At 44.2% G+C, this 17,196-nt stretch overlaps 1 protein-coding gene across 3 annotated transcripts in view; it reads right to left on the minus strand.

The window, feature by feature from the left end:
• Positions 1-16,265, minus strand: part of Med13l (mediator complex subunit 13L) — a 225,767-nt gene extending 209,502 nt beyond the window's left edge. For all 3 annotated transcript variants that reach the window (XM_050158891.1, XM_050158892.1, XM_050158890.1), the window contains exon 1: positions 16,123-16,265. In XM_050158891.1, coding sequence (XP_050014848.1) covers positions 16,123-16,194 — 72 coding nt within the window. In that variant the 5' untranslated portion in view covers positions 16,195-16,265. The remainder of the gene's footprint in view (positions 1-16,122) is intronic.
• Between the last annotated feature and the right edge of the window lie 931 nt (positions 16,266-17,196).

Genomic DNA, 17,196 nt, shown 5'->3' on the forward strand with positions numbered 1-17,196 from the left:
GCACATGAATGTGTTGCTGGAATAAATCATTTCTGACATGAGTACCTGAGTGATGGGATATTTATTGTAAAAGCTAAAAGACTATAAGTAAGATGCTTCCAAATTATAGTTACACAGGTTTTTACCTTTCTCGCCATGAATCAAAACAATTAGCTATCCTAATTTTCCCCTTTCTTTATGATTCCATTCAGAATCAAAGTCTAAGAGGAAAAGACGATTGCTTATCTGTACGAAGCAATCTAAAGCTGCATTATCACTGCATTAATCTCTGATGAAACCTTTTTAAAATGTAAACTGTATTATCACTTCATTAATCTCAGGCAAATCTATATACCCCAGTGATTTCTACCTTCATACTGAAGGTTGCGGTTTCCATTGTTAATCTTTAAGGGCTCAAAAAAAAAAAAATAGCCACCAGTAAAGACTGGTGCATCCCAGAAGTCCTGGCAGGACTGGGACATGGAGAGACAGGCTTCAAGAGCTCAGCCCTACCATGTGGCTGACACTTGAGGTTCTTGACTAGACTAGGTTTTCTCCTCTGAACACAGAGTGGGTGAGCGGACTGTGTGCTCTGGCTAGCAGCTGCAGCAGCAAGTCATGATGGCTTCTGTTCAAAAGAGCTCAAACTGGGGAAAATGAGCAGCAGGGGAGGGTAGCCTTGAATTACAGATTCATTCCCACCTAGTGTAGGTCAGAGACTCACGGGAAAAAAAGGCCTTCATAGATATTAAACACTTTAAAAAGAAAACTTAAAAAAAAAAACCTATATTCCCACACAAATATTTACAAGAAGTCCATAATCTCACTGGAAATCAAAAACCAAAACTTAAAATGTTTGCTCAAAGAGGAAAAGAAACATAAGTTGAGCAATTTCCAGGATAGATAAGATAGAAAAATGGGAATTATACACTGTCTACAGAAATGTAAACTGATATATGTTCTTAAAGAGCTCATGGTTGTGTCTATCAAAATCTACTGTTTATTATTAAAGAAAAATGAAAGTGTCTTAATGTTTCTCATAACTGGTGATTAAGCAAACAGTACATCAACTTAGGAGAAAGGATGTTACTGCTAAACAGAAATAACAGAAAAGGAAAAAGAAACTGTACACTCCCCCAACACAGAGCAGGAAAGCTCATTACAGGGAAAGACAGTCACCGCCCCTCTCTAATCTTATAGCCACAAATCATCCATCGTCAGGAGAGCACACAGGAACTAGCACAGACTGAATTACAACTGCATCTCTGTGCAGGAGACTATGAAGCTGGGAGGGCAAGTTGTCAGAGAACACAGCATGACTCTACTTACCAACTTGTAGAACACCCCACAGTATGTGTGCATGGTGACAACAGAAGACTCAAGGTCAGAGCCACTCTGAGGACACAGCTGGGGTGCTCATGCTGAAAATATACAGCTCGCTACATGTTCCAGTTCATGTGTGACTTCCATGCACTATTTTACAATCTAGTACAACAATCTGACTGCGTGAGCAGAGACATACATAAGAACTGAGGTGGGGGGGCTGGAAAGACGGCTCAGAGGTTAAGAGCACTGACTGCTCTTCCAGAGGTCCTGAGTTCAATTCCCAGCAACCACATGGTGGCTTACAGCCATTTATAATGAGACCTGGCGCCCCCTTCTGGCTTGCAGGCACACGTGGAAGGAATGCTATACACATAAGATAATAAATAAATATTTTTAAAAAAAATAAGAACTGAGGTGGGGGACCTGGAATAATACAAAGTAAAACTTCTGGTTGGTGAGGGAAAAGAGGACCTTTATGGTTTATGTTAGCCACTTCCATACTGCTTGAATCTGAGAATAATTAAGTAATATTCTATTTAATTTATGAAAAATTACTTTTCCATTAAAATTATAATTATAAAAATTGTAACCACATGGAAAATGTTGGTGGCAACAACTGAATAAAGGCTGCTATGTGCGCTGTGGTTACAGTGCAGCAGAGACGCACACCTGCCGAGAAGGCGGTGCTGGAGGAGCCTGAGCTCACGAGTGACTCAGCTGCACATCATTTTTATAGTTTCAGTTCCTGCAAGTTTTATTTTGTGAAAATATTTTGTATTTCATTAGTACTACCTCTCCTGTAGAGAAATTAAAGAAACATGACAGCTGCAAGAGAGCCAACCCTTGCTTCCGGGTGGCCAAGGGGGGGGTCTCTCCCCACCTGGGAAGGCTGAGGGAGTTCACAGCAGGCCGACAAGGGCTGGACAGTACATACCGTGCCAGTAAGTGCTCTCGAAACAACTGGAGAGGCCCCACCACACCACGCGCTGCCATGAAAAGCTCCTGCGGTGCCTATGCACATCTCAGGGCTTAACTGAGACGAGGCACTGCCAAGTCACAGCACAGTGGTAGCAGAGAAGGCTCCAGAGCACAAGGAGGTCAGGTGAGGGCTGGAAAAGGAAGGCAGTAGGGGCCAGCACACAAGCAGGGAAGGAAGGGGGGAGTAGAGAAGTAGGAAGAGAAATTTCCAAGTATGTGAGGCAAAACTGACATGGCAAATGTCACTCCAAGTAACTATACAAAACCTGTACAATCAGAAAGCTAAGTGCTAAACCAAGGCAACATACTAGGAGGCTAGGAGTGAAGATGGAGGGGACCAGAACAAGGAATAGGTATCCGTACATATCAACTGCTTGCATACCTTACCAACATGCACTTCTCCTTCATCTACTGGGGCCCCAAAGCTCAAGCATCTCCTACCAAAACTACCACAGCCCTCAAGTTAATACCCAGCTTCCCCTGCTCACAGCAGAGGACTGGGTGGCCCAGGCTGAGAGAGGGCCACTGCTGTAAGCATTCTTACCCTCTAAGTATTCTTTCTTCCTTGTCAGGGCTTCTCTGTGCCCACTTCTGATAACTGAATTTTCCTGAGTTCTTCCTCTGCCGAAATAGTCTGACTCACACTTCCACACAACACACTACCACCACCCCATCCAAGGCCCTACACACCCACCTCCCATCTAGCATCCTCCTTTCCTACCTTCCCTTCCGTCCTTTCTCTTGCCTCATAAATCTTACTGTTTCGGGGGAACAGGCTGCCCATAAGCACTGATGTTACACACACTCTCCTGCATTGAGGGTTGTTCCAATTCTGCGAGGCTTGGGAACGTAGGGTCAGAAAATGCTTCCTGCACCGGTGCTTAAAGCATCAGTCTAAGGAAGCTCCTGACTGCTGCCAACAGCTCCTCCTTGATTTGCATGCACAAGAATGCAAATGGTATAAAACCACAGTTGTTTACCACTTGACCTCTATGAAATTGCTCACCTCACCCTGTCACTTCTACCTCAAAAAATATTACTTAAATCCATTCCCTTTTCTTCATTCCTGCTGGCCCTGCATTTTCTCGTGCCTAGAATCCTCTTAAAAGCCATCCTGGGCTGGGGTTATAGTTCAGTAAAAGAGTGCCTACATAGCATGTACGAGGTCCTAGTTTAATGCACACCACCACCAAAAAAAAGTCTTTTCCCTCATCTTTTTTTTTCTCCTCTGCCCACCACCTCTGCTTCTGTGTCTCTAAACTCTTCTGACTGCCTTCTGAAATAGGGGGCACTTAGCTCCTTCCTGGGATCCAACTCTTATCCCTTAGTCCTGTCTGCTGCCATCAAGTCAAAAGCAGATATTAAATAGTAAACTATTTCCAATGAGGCCTAGAACTGCTGTTTTATAGCCAACTGGGACACTATTTATTATACATGTCTGTAGCTGACAAATCCATTCATCAAAACCATACAATATTATCATCAACCATTACAAACAGCTAAATAAAGCTGCAGCACAAAACACGAACACTCAACTGGGCTGTTTAAAATATTCCTATGCTCTGCCAATATTAAAATCCAAGGCATTTTTTAAAATAGATGTTAACATTTACCATTCAGTTTCTCACAACTTTCTGGAAATTGTCAAGTCAGCTCCTTTGGTCTTTAACAATGCAGCATACCTACCTTGTAAGACAGCTGGATAGCATAACTCAGTTACTTTAGCATATAAATGCCTGTCTTAGTGAGTCCCACTCACTGTCATTGTGGACTGTTACAGAGTTTACCACATAAAATACCAACACAAGCCATTTGTCTTAATTTCATTAGAAAAATTTCCCGAAAACAAGCAAGCACTTCTACTTCAAATTAAATGTATAAAATTTACTTTAAAAGTCAATTTATTAGCTTTCACCATCCAAAGCATGAGTGCTCACAAGTATCTACAATGTAACTCAATGTTAAAAGATTCTACAGACAGACTCAAAACTAGGACCATCTGTCATGATGAAAAAGCCCAGACTCACCATCAGAGCACCAATACCAACAATTTTACTTTGAACATATATCTCAAGTAATTTATACACCATGAATTGAGTCTCTCCCCACCACCACCACCACTCTTGTGTGTGTGTGTTTGTGCGCACACACGCGCCTACATACACACACACACACACACACACACATGTACATGAGCCCACATGCACACGTATAAATCAGAGGATAATTTTGGGGTCCAGGAGATGGAACTCAGATCATCAGGTGTGTGTGGCAAGTGTCCTGAGATCTGTGCCATTCCAAAGGCCATGAATTGAGTCCTGGGAACCTGACACCGCTCAATCTGTGTAGATGGGTCTACTCTATAGAAACTAACATACCTTGTTTTGAGTGCCTTAAACATTAGTTAAGAACCTGCAATTTGGAATGGTAGGATAAATACATTGTTTAGCTCTATGCTCTGGCATCAACTCTAGATGATAAACTACTCAGGTATTACATGAGTTTGTGTTTTTTGTTTGTTTGTTTTTTGTTTTTGTTTTGTTTTGTTTTAATTACTGCCAAAGGCTAACAAGATGGTTCCATGGATAAAGTAACTTACTGGCAAGTCTAACAACCTGCATTCAATCCCCAGAAGCATGGCTGAATGAGAGGACTGACTCCCAATTATGATCTTCACACACTCGCACATGCAGACACACACACAAAATGGATAAATGTGGTTTTTGTATTTTAAAGTCCCCACCCTTGTTTAGAGTAATTATTATATAACTAAGTTTCTTTAAGTATCAATTGTTCTAGAATTACATCACATTTTTATAAGACTTCAATTCCATGTTTTAATACAAAAAATACTTTCAAAAGGAAATGTACACACACCTATCTCTTATAAAACTGAGAAAATGTTCAAATTGGAGGTGAGGGATTTTGTTTTGTTTTAAACAGGATCTCACCATGCCAGTCTGGCTGACCTGGATCTCACAGAAATCCATTGTGACTCTGCCTCCCAGTGGTAAGATTAAAGCCATGCACCACCATGCACTGCACATCCTTTATTTCTGAGAGGAATTTTCTTATCCCTGTGAGCCCTCTGCCAAGACGTGACTCAATATCCAGGCCAACCACCGCCCACCTCACTGACAGCAAAGGTCACTGTACCATTACTCGGGGTCTGAGAGGACAAAGAATCTAATGGGCCTGGAATTGTGTGTGTGTGCGTGCCCCCCACACACACGTGGAAACCTGAGGACAGTCCTCAATATATAGGAGTGCATTGTCTCTTTCCATCTCACCAGTCTGGGAAGGGATTCCTCACTACTAACACCCACAGCTGCATGCTAATGCTAAAGCCAAGCTCCTCCTGGGGGCTGTGCTCAAGCCCAAGTCACTTATTAAAAGAAATTTTTTTTTAAAAAAAAAGCACTTGTTAAGATGGCTGTAGTGATGCACACTTTTAATCCCAGCACTTGGGAGCCAGAGGCGGGCAAAGCTTTGTGAGTTTGAAGCCAACCTGGTCTATGTAGTAAGTTCCATGACAGTCACGGATACAGTGAGACCCTGTCTCAAAAACAAACAAATAATAAGAAAAAAATTAAAAGATTGTTGCTATGAATCACTATAACATAGAAATGCAAACGTTTTAGCTACAATTTAATAAATTATTTGGGGGTCAGTGAGAGGGCTCAGTGAGTACAGTGCTTGCTGCCAAGCCTAGGTCCTGAGTTCAGTCTGCAGGACCTGAAAAGTAAGAAAGAACGATGTCACAACTTGTCCTGTGTCTCCCACACACCTATAGCAACCCTCCCCACTTCTACACACACACACAAATAAATGTGATCTTAAAAGGCATAATTTTGTTTAAGATTTTGTTTGTTCAAAATAAAACACAGTACTCTAACTCCTTGGGCTCAGGGCAAACTCCAGCTGCCGTGAGTCTGCCTTGTCCCCTGCACACTTACTCCTTTCTTATACTCTCATCCTTTATCTCTAAGAGGCCCCTTCCCAGCCACACCAGCAAGAGTACATCTCCACCTTTTCCTGTCTCTGTTGTTCCTAATCTACAACAAAAGCAAATCTGCCATTGGGGAGCTGCTCTTCCTACTCCCTCGTGAGACCCAGGCTGGCTCATGGCCATCCATCCATCCCCTTGTCATGGCCATCCATCCATCCCCTTGGCTCATGGGGGCACAGATTCCACCCTTACTGTCATCAACCACTGAGAGGTCAGACAGCAAGCCTCACCTGCCACTCAAGGTCCATGACTGCCCTTAAAAACTATGATTACCCTCTTTGTTTACTTTCATGTCAGAGAAAACAAATTTCACTGTCTACCTAAAGCACACAAGCACACACACTCAACACTTAAATCCGCCCACAGCAGCAGGGTCACTCCATGAGAAACAATCGTGATGTACAAACCAGCATGTAACATGTGCGCAATCTGGAGGAGGGTGGCTCAGACAGCTCAAGAGCTCCAATTTGTCTGTGGGTGAGAGCAGTCCTAGAAAGGCTTTTAAACACATATTCAATGTAATACCATTTAACACACTTGCTTTTCCTCAATTCATTTCTCTTAATAGTTTCTATATTGTCTTGGATTATCTCCCATTCTCATTTTGTGTCCCATCTGCTCATTTAAGATTTCACGTCTGTCCAGTTCTGAAATATTTGTCACTTTAGTTGTTAGCACTTTGCACAATGCAGCTCTGTTTCCTTAAAGTTCAGAGCTGAATTATTTCAGGAATCAGAAGATTATTTTAACATCACCGTTTCTTAATCTACACTGGCCTGCCCACACTTCAAATTTTCCACCTAATGAAAATTCCACCTCAGTAAGTTTTGGTGCTTTGTTTTAAAAGGAAGCCAAGAAGCAGGGTCATAAACTAGAGTGTTCTTTCTACATGCCACCTCAGCAAAGTCTCCCAGCAAACTAAAAGATGTGAACTGTATCCCACAGAAGGTCTTTCTCACTCCCCAGGAGCCCTAGCCTAAGCTCCGCCCCTCCCAAGGCCAGTTTAAAGCTCCCTCTGGGTCTGAGGTACAGCATCTGGGAAATTAAATAGTACACATAGGTCTTCCCCACACATCAGACCCTGAGCCCTTTGGTAAGTGCAAGCTAGATTTTAATCATTTCTGATGTGCATTATTCCTAAATGAATTATACATAACCTAAGTTTCTCAAGCACAGCATACAAAAAATTAACATTTCTAAATATTAGTTTATTGGCTATTCTGTCCAATCTCACCCCCAAATCCCTTTTATCTCCTTGGGTCTCAGAAGTCCTCATTTACCACATAAAAGAGCAAGCGAAAGGCCTGTCTCTCAGATGGTCTAAGGACAGAAGAGCTACAAGGTAAAGAAACAAAATCTTCTTTCCTGATAACATCACAGAACCTGCCAATGCTCTCAACATGTTAATGAGGTGCCAGCAGGGAGAGCCGTATGGAGGGGGGGGTGCCCGCGCCCTCCCTGTAGAACTGCTGTTCTTTAAGCTGCACATCACGGCCTCTCCATACTTTCAAGCGTCCACCACCAGCAATCCTCCCCTGGGCTGAGAGGAGGGCAGGCCCATTGCCCAAGGCAAAGGAGGCCCAGACAACAAGCTAAGGGAAAGTGCTGCTGGTACTCCCGCTGTGGGACGTCCAGGAGAATGTCAGGAAAAGCAGTGCTCCCTAATGCCAGGCACCAAACGCAGCACAAGGTAGTGGGCACCCAGCATCATCCCTGCAACAGCCCCAGGCAGGGAGGGGTTTTGGTGAAAACAAACCTACAAAGAATCCTGCCTAATATCTTAGAATATGGAGCACACAGGCATTTCCAATTCTATAGTAAACTTACGGCACTCTTCACCGGACCCTTCCTTCAGTGACAGCGGGATGCTCTGAGACACATTGTTAAATGAAAATCAGAAACTGGGCAGGCAGCCTTCAACTACTCTTCAGAGCAGCAAACGGGAGAACTGGCATGTCAGGCTAATGGTGAGTGGTTTAGAAGAACAATGTATTTATGTTTCTAACATTCTCTCAGGCCAATCGCAAAACATTAACAGACTTGCTATTAAGGCCAAAGGGCACTCCAGAGCTGCCAAGGGAGTAACCATCAACTACCAAGTAAGAGCCAGGGTCCAAGTTCTAGTCTGGCCAGTTACAGCTCAAAGCAGGTAGGGAATATAACTTTAAATTTATATTCGCACTTTAATTCGCCAGGGGCAAAGCTGGATTCCATGGCTCTCAGTCGTGGCTCACTTGTGAGGAAGACCAAGGACAGCATGGGCGAGGGCAGAGAGCAGAAGCTCCCTCACCAACAGCCTCCCGGTGCCTGCTTAGCGGCCAGGGCCTCTGTGGTGGTGTGCTTAAGACCTCCAGGGCACACCCGAAATCCCAGCACACTGGCAGAAGCTACAGAAACTCTCTGAGTCAGCCAGGGAACTGTTTATTAAAACAAATGAGATGTACTCAGAGGACTTTTTACATCCCCTGCCTTCTATATTTCCATTAGGTTCAGAGGTTGTGTCCAACCTGATTTGCCTAATTACTAGAAAAAAAAATTAAATTCGGCTCAAGTTTCCCTGTTCCAGTTCACTGCCTGTTTTACTGGGCTCTTTACTGGGGCTCATGAAAAGTGACCGTGTAACTAAAGGCTGAGCAAAAGCCCCTACACAACCTGTAGAGCAAAAGTAAAGGACTCTTGGTAGGGCCAGACTTAACTTCCCAAAGATCACAAAATCACCAGTCACAGTGCATTCAGCCTCACTAAAATCATCTACTAAGTTATCTTACATTTTTTTGGTTTGGGTTTTTTTTTTTTTTTTTTTTTCGGTGTGTGTGTTTGAGACAAAGTCTCTCTATGTAGCCTTGGCTATTCTGGAACTCTATATAGACCAGGCTGAACTCAAGTTCACAGACATCCTCTACCTCTGCCTCCTGAGTGGTAGAGTTAAAGGCATGAAGCTTCAGGCCCAACTCAAAAGTCTTTGATGGCATACTTCCAGTCAAAACCCAAACAACCTCGAAGACACCTCTGGAATGAAGGGAACTATCTTGACAGCAAGGAATGAATGCCTAAAGTGCAGCGAGAACAGCAAGATGATTTTGACAGGGTCAGTGCCTTACAAAAACTCATCTGCTTCTCAGAGGTGTATCAAGAATCTGAGCAACTAGTTCTGCCTGTGGAAACCAAGGAAACCTTTAGAGAGGACGCGATACTGAACAGTTTTTACAACTTAACAAGTCTGGTGTGAGGCAACTATAACCCTAGCACTCCTGGGCAGAGGCAGAAGCAGAGGCAGAAAGCCTACCTTGAGTCCCAGGCAAGCGGCAGCCAGAGGGTAGCCAGCCCTGTCTCAGAGAATCATCTTCATAAAGTTTCATAAGTATTAGAATCTCAGTTTTACATTTCCAATAGTATTATGAAAATCCTGTCCATAATTATCTATTTTATTAGAAATAAATGTTTTCCTCAATTTCAATTTTAAGATCAAATGTCAAATGTCCAATTAATGCAGTGATTTGATACAAATTAAGAATAAATTATAGTCAAAAGATCTAACAGATTTGGATTACATTTACTTGAGTGTGGTGCATGTGTGTGTGTGTGTGTGTGTGTACATGTCTCTGTGTCTGGGTGTCAAGAGTACAATTCATAGGAGTTGGCTTTTTCCTCGCACTGTGTGCGCTCTGGGTGTGGAACTTGACAGGGCCTCTAATGAAGACTAGGTAATCTCAGCACTCAAGGGGCTTGGGTGACCCAATTACCCTGAGGAGTTGGAGGCCAGCTGGGTTCTCTGGTTAGTTCCAGGCTAGCCTGGGCTACAAAATGAAGCCCTATCTCAAAAATAACAAAAAAAGAAGAGTGGGTGGGGTGGAGATGAGGACAAGGAGATTATGAATGAAAGAATAGATGAATGAATGATCTAAAAATTCCTTATCGAGTTAAAGCTACAATTTAAGATATACAAAATAATGCCAAAGTGAAATTTTAATATAATAACCAGGAAGTTCCTTTAACAGTAATGGAATTTCACTACCCTGAAAAGATACAAAATGCAGAAAGCTGTATGCTTTACTGTTAAGTAATACAAATACAGCTTTAAGAATATTCTACCACAATTCCCTGAGAATGAAAAAATAAACATTCAGAGACACCAGTGAAGGAACATTTTCCTTGACAAAACTGATTTCTTCCAATTTTCCCCTGGAAAGAAAGCAGTCATATTATGGTTTTAAACGGGAATCCAAATACAGTCTAAAAGACACTTCACTAGCTTCAAGGAGACTTGTCCAACAAACATCACCAACACATGCAGGCAGAGAGAAGGGCTCCCTAGTGATAGCCACCACAGCAGCTAGGAAGGGGTGGTCTCCTCTACTGCTGCCTTAAATACAGTACTGTACAATGGAGCAGAGGAAAACTTCCCCCAAAGAAACAGACTACAGCATTTTAAGAAAATTTCACAACTGTTTTCAATCAACTAAGCAAAGCTAGAAAACCACGCTGATAGACATAAGTGCCTATACTAAAATACTGGGCAAGCATAAGTATTTCACTCATGCAAATGAGTCTGAATTTATAATTCCTCACTTGTGTTAATATTTACCAAGATTAACGGAATATCACCTCCCCTATGTAATGAAGTAAATTCTCTCAACAGAACAAAGCTAACGCCTTCAAATCTTTCAAATAAACAATAGAGGGAGATATAGCATAAAAGGGAATTAGATGAACCTGATCAGAAGGATGTGATCCATCAATAGGGCAAAGTCAGACATTCCAAGAACACTTAAAAATATTGAGTCTCTAATTCTAAAACTCTAAGCAAGTCCTAAGAGGCAACTGTGTGCTGACTTGTTTTATATTTTCTTGTTTTGGGGGGAGGGGAAAGCTACTCCCATAGGCTATCTAATTTACACTATCTAATTAACTGTCTTTGCAATGTACTGTTATTTCTTTGCAACAACAGAATTATTTCTAAAATGATCAGAGATTCTGGTAAATGGCACCACACACAGTCTACCAGGCACATTCGCATGCAGTGTGTCTTAAAGGACACTAGCAGCAATGTTGGAGAGTCTGCTCTCTGTGCTTCTAAGAAATGATTATAAAGCACCATTTACCAATCACACCTACTATCCAACCACATTCTAATTTTCATAAGCTTTATCTAATCTCTCTCACTGGCTAGCTCCTGTGAAATAAACATATCATCCTCTTTCACGGGAATGCAAATCAGTACTTGTACTAGCTTAAATAACATTATCTTCTCTTGAAAAATAAGTCAAACGCTTCAAAAATATCTAGTCTACCTCTGAATCAAACTTTGATAGCTGAATGAACTATTCATAAAAACATTCAGATAATCTACAGCATGCCTGTGCACACAGATACAGAGTTCCATCTCAATTCTGTCTTTATTCATCTCGGAGTACAGAACTCTGAAAATGTTTGATGAATACAATTAGCTCACAATTAACTAGGCTAAATTAACTAGTGAACAAAAAAAGATCAGTTTTCAATACTAATTAATATAAGCCACAACTTTAAGTCAATAATATTTAGAGAAATGCCTTGAGACTTTTTTTCAATATAAATCATCTAACATATTCATGACAAAATGACCAGAGCAGGTCAAAGAAATGGTACAAAAGCACCAGTATACACTCAACAAACACTTCCTGTCTTGAACACAAACCTGCCTGCTCTCTTCACAAAGAGAGAGGAATGGAACCAGCCTTCTTTCTCAATGAGCATGCCAAAGCCTTTGGCACATACAGATCTCAGGTACATCATTTCTCTTTAAATTATGAACTCATCACACGTACAAATGGCTCTTTAAAACGGTCCAGTAAACTGCTACAGTATGCCTTAAATTGCTGTCTATTATGTACTTAAAAATATTTACTAGCAATTGGAGGTTAATATGGCAACCATTACCGGGCAGCAATTATTGCCATTAAAAAATATATAAATACTATAATGCCATGTGTCACTAACAACGAATGCTAAACAGAAAACACACTGGCATATTATAAATATTTTCATTAAAGAAAATGAAGCATTATGAAAAAGATGCTTTAAATGTACTTTTATTTTAAATATTAAAACTGCAAACTAGGGTGGAAAAAAAAACCACAACTGTGTGCAGAATTGGGACACTTTGAAACCTTAGCAAATCTCCTTTTTCCTTATTTCCATTTGATAGTCCCCCTTATTTCTTTTCTAAGTTTTAAACATCTCAAGTTTTCAACATTTCCAACTACCTTCCTTTTCTGGAGGGGAAAATAATTCTCATAAGACAAAAGGAAATGAGGTCTACAACAATTTCCCCTAAAAGCTTCAAATATAGAATGAATGGTCCTCAGTCGGAAGTTAGTACTAATGTGTATACATGTGTTTTAATTCAGTGAGAATGTGACACCATTACCCTATTATCTATAGTCAGGGAGATTTTAAGCAAATCAAACGTGAATGTGGAACAGACATTTAAGAACTAAAATTGGCTCCCTTAAGCCCCAGTACCCAGCATACTTAAGTCTAGCCTAAAGGACACAAAGTTACTTTCTTCACATTATCTCAAAAGAAAAACAAAGAGATACACTGGATATCTGGAAATTATAATGTGTCTTCCCACAGGGTGAGCTTGCAGCCATAGGGTACACTGTTACAGTTTCCAAAAAAGGAAAATTAAGTGTACTTACTGAATTATGAGTGAGTGAATAAACCAGGGGTCACCCAAAAACTTGAAGGGCAGCACCCAAAAACAGTTTGCATTATAAAGATGCAGCAAAGCAGGAATTTACTGCCAAGGCTACAAATTTCACAGTTGTGGAGTAAGAAACAGCATCCATCAGACACATCGATGCCTTTCACAGGTTAGGAAAACCCGGGTGGCAAAAGGAAACAAAGTGTAGGAAATAGGACTCCAGGCAGTATCAGAAAACAAACGCAGTAAAAGACTAGAAACTAAAATCTTAAGATGCCTGATTGCTCAACCAACTTTTGCTAAGCCATGTTGATGACCTCAGGATAACAAAGTGGCAGGTCACTGTTTCCACACAGCCCTATCCCAGTTTCCACTTCCATCTACCATAATGTAAGCGTGCAGCCACATTTTCTAGAATAACTCTTCTCTGCTCAGAAACAAAACTGCGGCCAAAATGTCAAAAAGTGCAAAACGCTAAGTACCTAGAACTCTTCGGACACAAAACATGATTTTGAAAAGGTGATGACTGCCTCCCTTTTGGAATCAATTATGTTCTTTAGGCAATGTATTCTTAACACAGCAGGTTGCTGTCTGTAAATGGTCTTCAGGAAAAGTTCTCAAATTGAAATCAGAAAAAAAAAGATGATTTGCAATTTGCTTTTTTTTTCTTTTAAAAATAAATTTTAGGGCTGTAAAGATGGCCCAGGGGTTAACAGCACTGGCTGTTCTTCTGGAGGACCTAGGTTCAATTCCCAGCACCCACATAACAACTTACAATTACAAAGACTCTTGACATCCTCTTGTAGACATACATGCAGGTAAAACATCAATCAATGCACATAAAGTAAAAATAAGGCATTTTTTGAAAGTTAAACAGCATTTATCCATCTCCAGATAACAGGAAATATAAGCATTCTACATTTTTAAACCAATCTAAGCATTTCTGCATTTCCAATGGGTTACCCAAAAAGTTCATTGTACTTTAAATTATATTCAAAAGTCAACTCTTTGGTTTAAAGATGTTTAGAGGAGAAATACCCAGAATGCATCCTTAGGCCAGTAAAAATGAAAGCCCAGAATCTTCAGCAAAGAATTTCAAACATCTCATCTACACACTATCACCCCTTAAAGCTCAGAGATAAGAAAAGACCCCACAGTGCAGCTGTGCTTCAATAGTCCTTCATGTGTCCACCCAATTCATCGTGTATAAATTAGCCACATGCACACAAGCCATCACGAGTCAGCATGATGTATGGTAATTTGGGAGCTCTACCGAACTAATACGGGTTGACTTGGTTATTTTAATTACCTGTAAATATGTCAATGTGGTCACCCAGCCGCCAAACAAAACCATTTTAAATACCCCCTAATCAATACGTTTGCTGATCTATGAAGGTCCCTGAACCTAATACTAAATGACAGGCAGGGAAGGGGGGCAGGAAGGCAAAAGCAGTTTATCAAAAGATCAAGGGTAAATTACCACAGTAGCAAAGGGAAGAACCCCAACTTCTAACTGAATCTTAAGACTCAGCGTCTAGATAAAACTCAGGGTGAGAAGAAATCAGCCCTCTGTTACGCGAGGAGAAGTAGAAATACTATGTCACTAGGTCTTTGTAGGCCAAATGCATGCTTGATTTCTTTATCTGCATGAAAATAAAATGACACTTTCAAAGTTGGCAAGAATTCGTATTTCTCCACTAGTCTCCAAGGGGACAAAAAGCATCTATGCCACCCATAATTAAATGTAACTAATTACGATTTCAACACTAAATTATTTATCCAGTGTAAACAAGGACTGAGATGAAATAAAGCTTCTATATACAGCAGGGGTTCCAGAAAATAATTTGCAATAAATGTATGTTCTCCAAAAGGCAGCATCCTCCAAACCCCCCCAAAAAATTGGGCACACAACTCTAAATAAGTTCAGTTTTTAAAGCTAAATTAAATAAGCCGTTCAACCAATTTTCCAATTATATTCTACGCTTGAAACATAATTGCCTTACATCTGTTTACAAATCTTTGCTCAATATTTAAACAATTCCTACTCTCTCGGGCACATAGCTCCACTGCGGTAACTCAGGCACAAAGCGCGTATTTAAGGACCACGCACTCCCATTATCAGTCTAAGCGCCAGGTTTAACAACGCGAATGTTTTCAGAGCTAGGTAATACGACCCAATAAAAAGCAAAGATGGCATTTACCACCAAATGTCACTGCCACCGCCAGGAAAGAGTTGCTGGAGCCCTATACATTTTTAATTTCGATGAACCGAGCCGCCGTCGTCGGGTGCCAGGCTTCCAGGAGAACAATTGACACCCTAAATGCTTCGAGATTAAGGCAGGCGATGCACTTCCAAAGCAAAAGTTGTCAATTATCAGGGAAGCGAGAGGGGGAGAGCGGAGAGGCGAAGGCAGATAAAAGCGATGTTATCAAACCGCCCAGCTTGTTGCTCGTGTGTGTGTGTGTGTGTGTGTGTGTGTGTGTGTGTGTGTGTGTGTTCCTTGCTAGGGCAGAGAAAACAGTTTTTAAAGGCAGCGGAGGGGAGTTGAGGAGCAGCAGCTTCCTCCACCTTCCGTGGGTTCCGAGCAATGGCTCTCCCGCTCTCCGGCGTAGTAAGCCCCGAGAGGCGGGCGGCTGTCCGTGTTTACAACCGCGCGAGCTTCCGCTGCCAGAGTCCTTTCCCTGACACAATCGCCTTCCATCAACTGTTTTCGGGAGAAATCGCAGGTGTCATTGTGGAATTAAAAAAAAAAAAGAAGAAGAAGAACGAAAGAAAGAAAGAAAGAAAAGAAAAGAAATATAAGAAGGCAGACGCGGGAGAGCGGCCGATCCGGTCGGGGGAAGAGGATGAGCCTGCACATCGCCGGCGCCAGCGGCTGCACAGGCAGAATTCTAAGCCTTCCACATTTCGGGAAGGAGGAAGAAAAAAAAAAAGAACCGAGGGGGAAGGGGAGGGGAAGGGGGGTGTGATTGCCACGGAGGTGGGCGCTCCGAGCGCGCCCCGGCGTCCGCAGCGCCCCGACTTCCACACGCACGTCCACGCCGGGCGCCGCGCTCGCCGACGCCGCCAGGGCTCCGGGAGGAGAAAGTTGCGCGGCGGGGAGGTCGCGCCCCCCACCCGGGCCCCCGCCCCGCCACTCACCAGCGAGAAGAGGTTGGAGTGACAATCCTCCAGGCTCGCCCCGTTCGCCACCCAGTTCGCCGCGGCGGTCATGGTCCTCCGCGAGCCCGGCCGCCAGAGCGGGGCATGTCGGAGCGGGCCGGGCCGGGCGGCGGCTCGCGGGCACCGGGGCGCGAGGCCCGCGCGGGAGGCCCGAGGGCGGCGGCGGCGGCGGGGGGCGCGGCGCGGCAACGCCGCCCGCCTCTGTCGCGCAGGGCCGCCGCCTCCGCCTCCGCCTCGCCGCCTCGTCGGCCGCCTTGTTTATCTCCAGCCGGCGGGCGACTCGCCCTCGGCCGCGCCGGCGCGTGAGGCACGCGAGCCCCGCAGCCGCCCCGAGCCGCCGCCGCCGCCGCGCGAGCCCGCGAAGGGGGGGGTGCGGACGAAGCCAGCGGGCGACCCCGGCAGCCGAGCGCCGTCCCCTCCTTCCTCTTCCTCCCCACCCCCCCCTCCTCCTCCCCAGTCGGCCGCGCTTCTCCTCCCTCCCCGGGCTCGCTCGCTCTGACAGCAATGGCGGCCGCCGACCGCGGCTCGGCCCGCCATTGGCTGCGGCGCGTCACGTGACGGGCGCCGGCCGCGCGGGGGGCGGGGAAGGGGCCGCGGCGGCAGTGGCGGCTCGCGGGAGGCGCTGCTGAGCCGAGCGCGGCCCTCTCGGAGCGGGGACGGAGCGAGCGAGCGAGGGAGAGAGGGAGGGAGAGAGGGAGAGAAAGAGGTGCGGGCGGCCGCGGGACGGCGGGGCTGCGTGGACGCCCCGCCCTGGGCGCGGGCACGCGACTATCGCGGCCCGAGGAGGCCGCGGCTTCCCGGAGCCGCCTCCGCGCCCTGGTAGCTGCTCGGGCCTGGGGCGCGGCGTGGGCCCGGCCGGCCTGTCCGACCGTGCTGAGGAGTGTCCTCCAAACCTCCCGCCCGCCGGCCGCTACGCACCGAGCGGAGGAGTGGCACTCAGAGACACAAAGGCTGCAAGGGGCTTGCCCGAGGTCGGGGATTCGAACCCTTGCATCGCGAAGCCAGGGCTCGGGGTTCGCTGCCTACCGAGCGCTGAGCTCCTAAAGCACACGT

Source organism: Alexandromys fortis, unplaced genomic scaffold (genome assembly GCF_014885135.2).
Source record: "Alexandromys fortis isolate MF-2015 unplaced genomic scaffold, M_Fortis_MF-2015_v1.1 scaffold_90, whole genome shotgun sequence".
Classification (NCBI taxonomy): domain Eukaryota; kingdom Metazoa; phylum Chordata; class Mammalia; order Rodentia; family Cricetidae; genus Alexandromys; species Alexandromys fortis.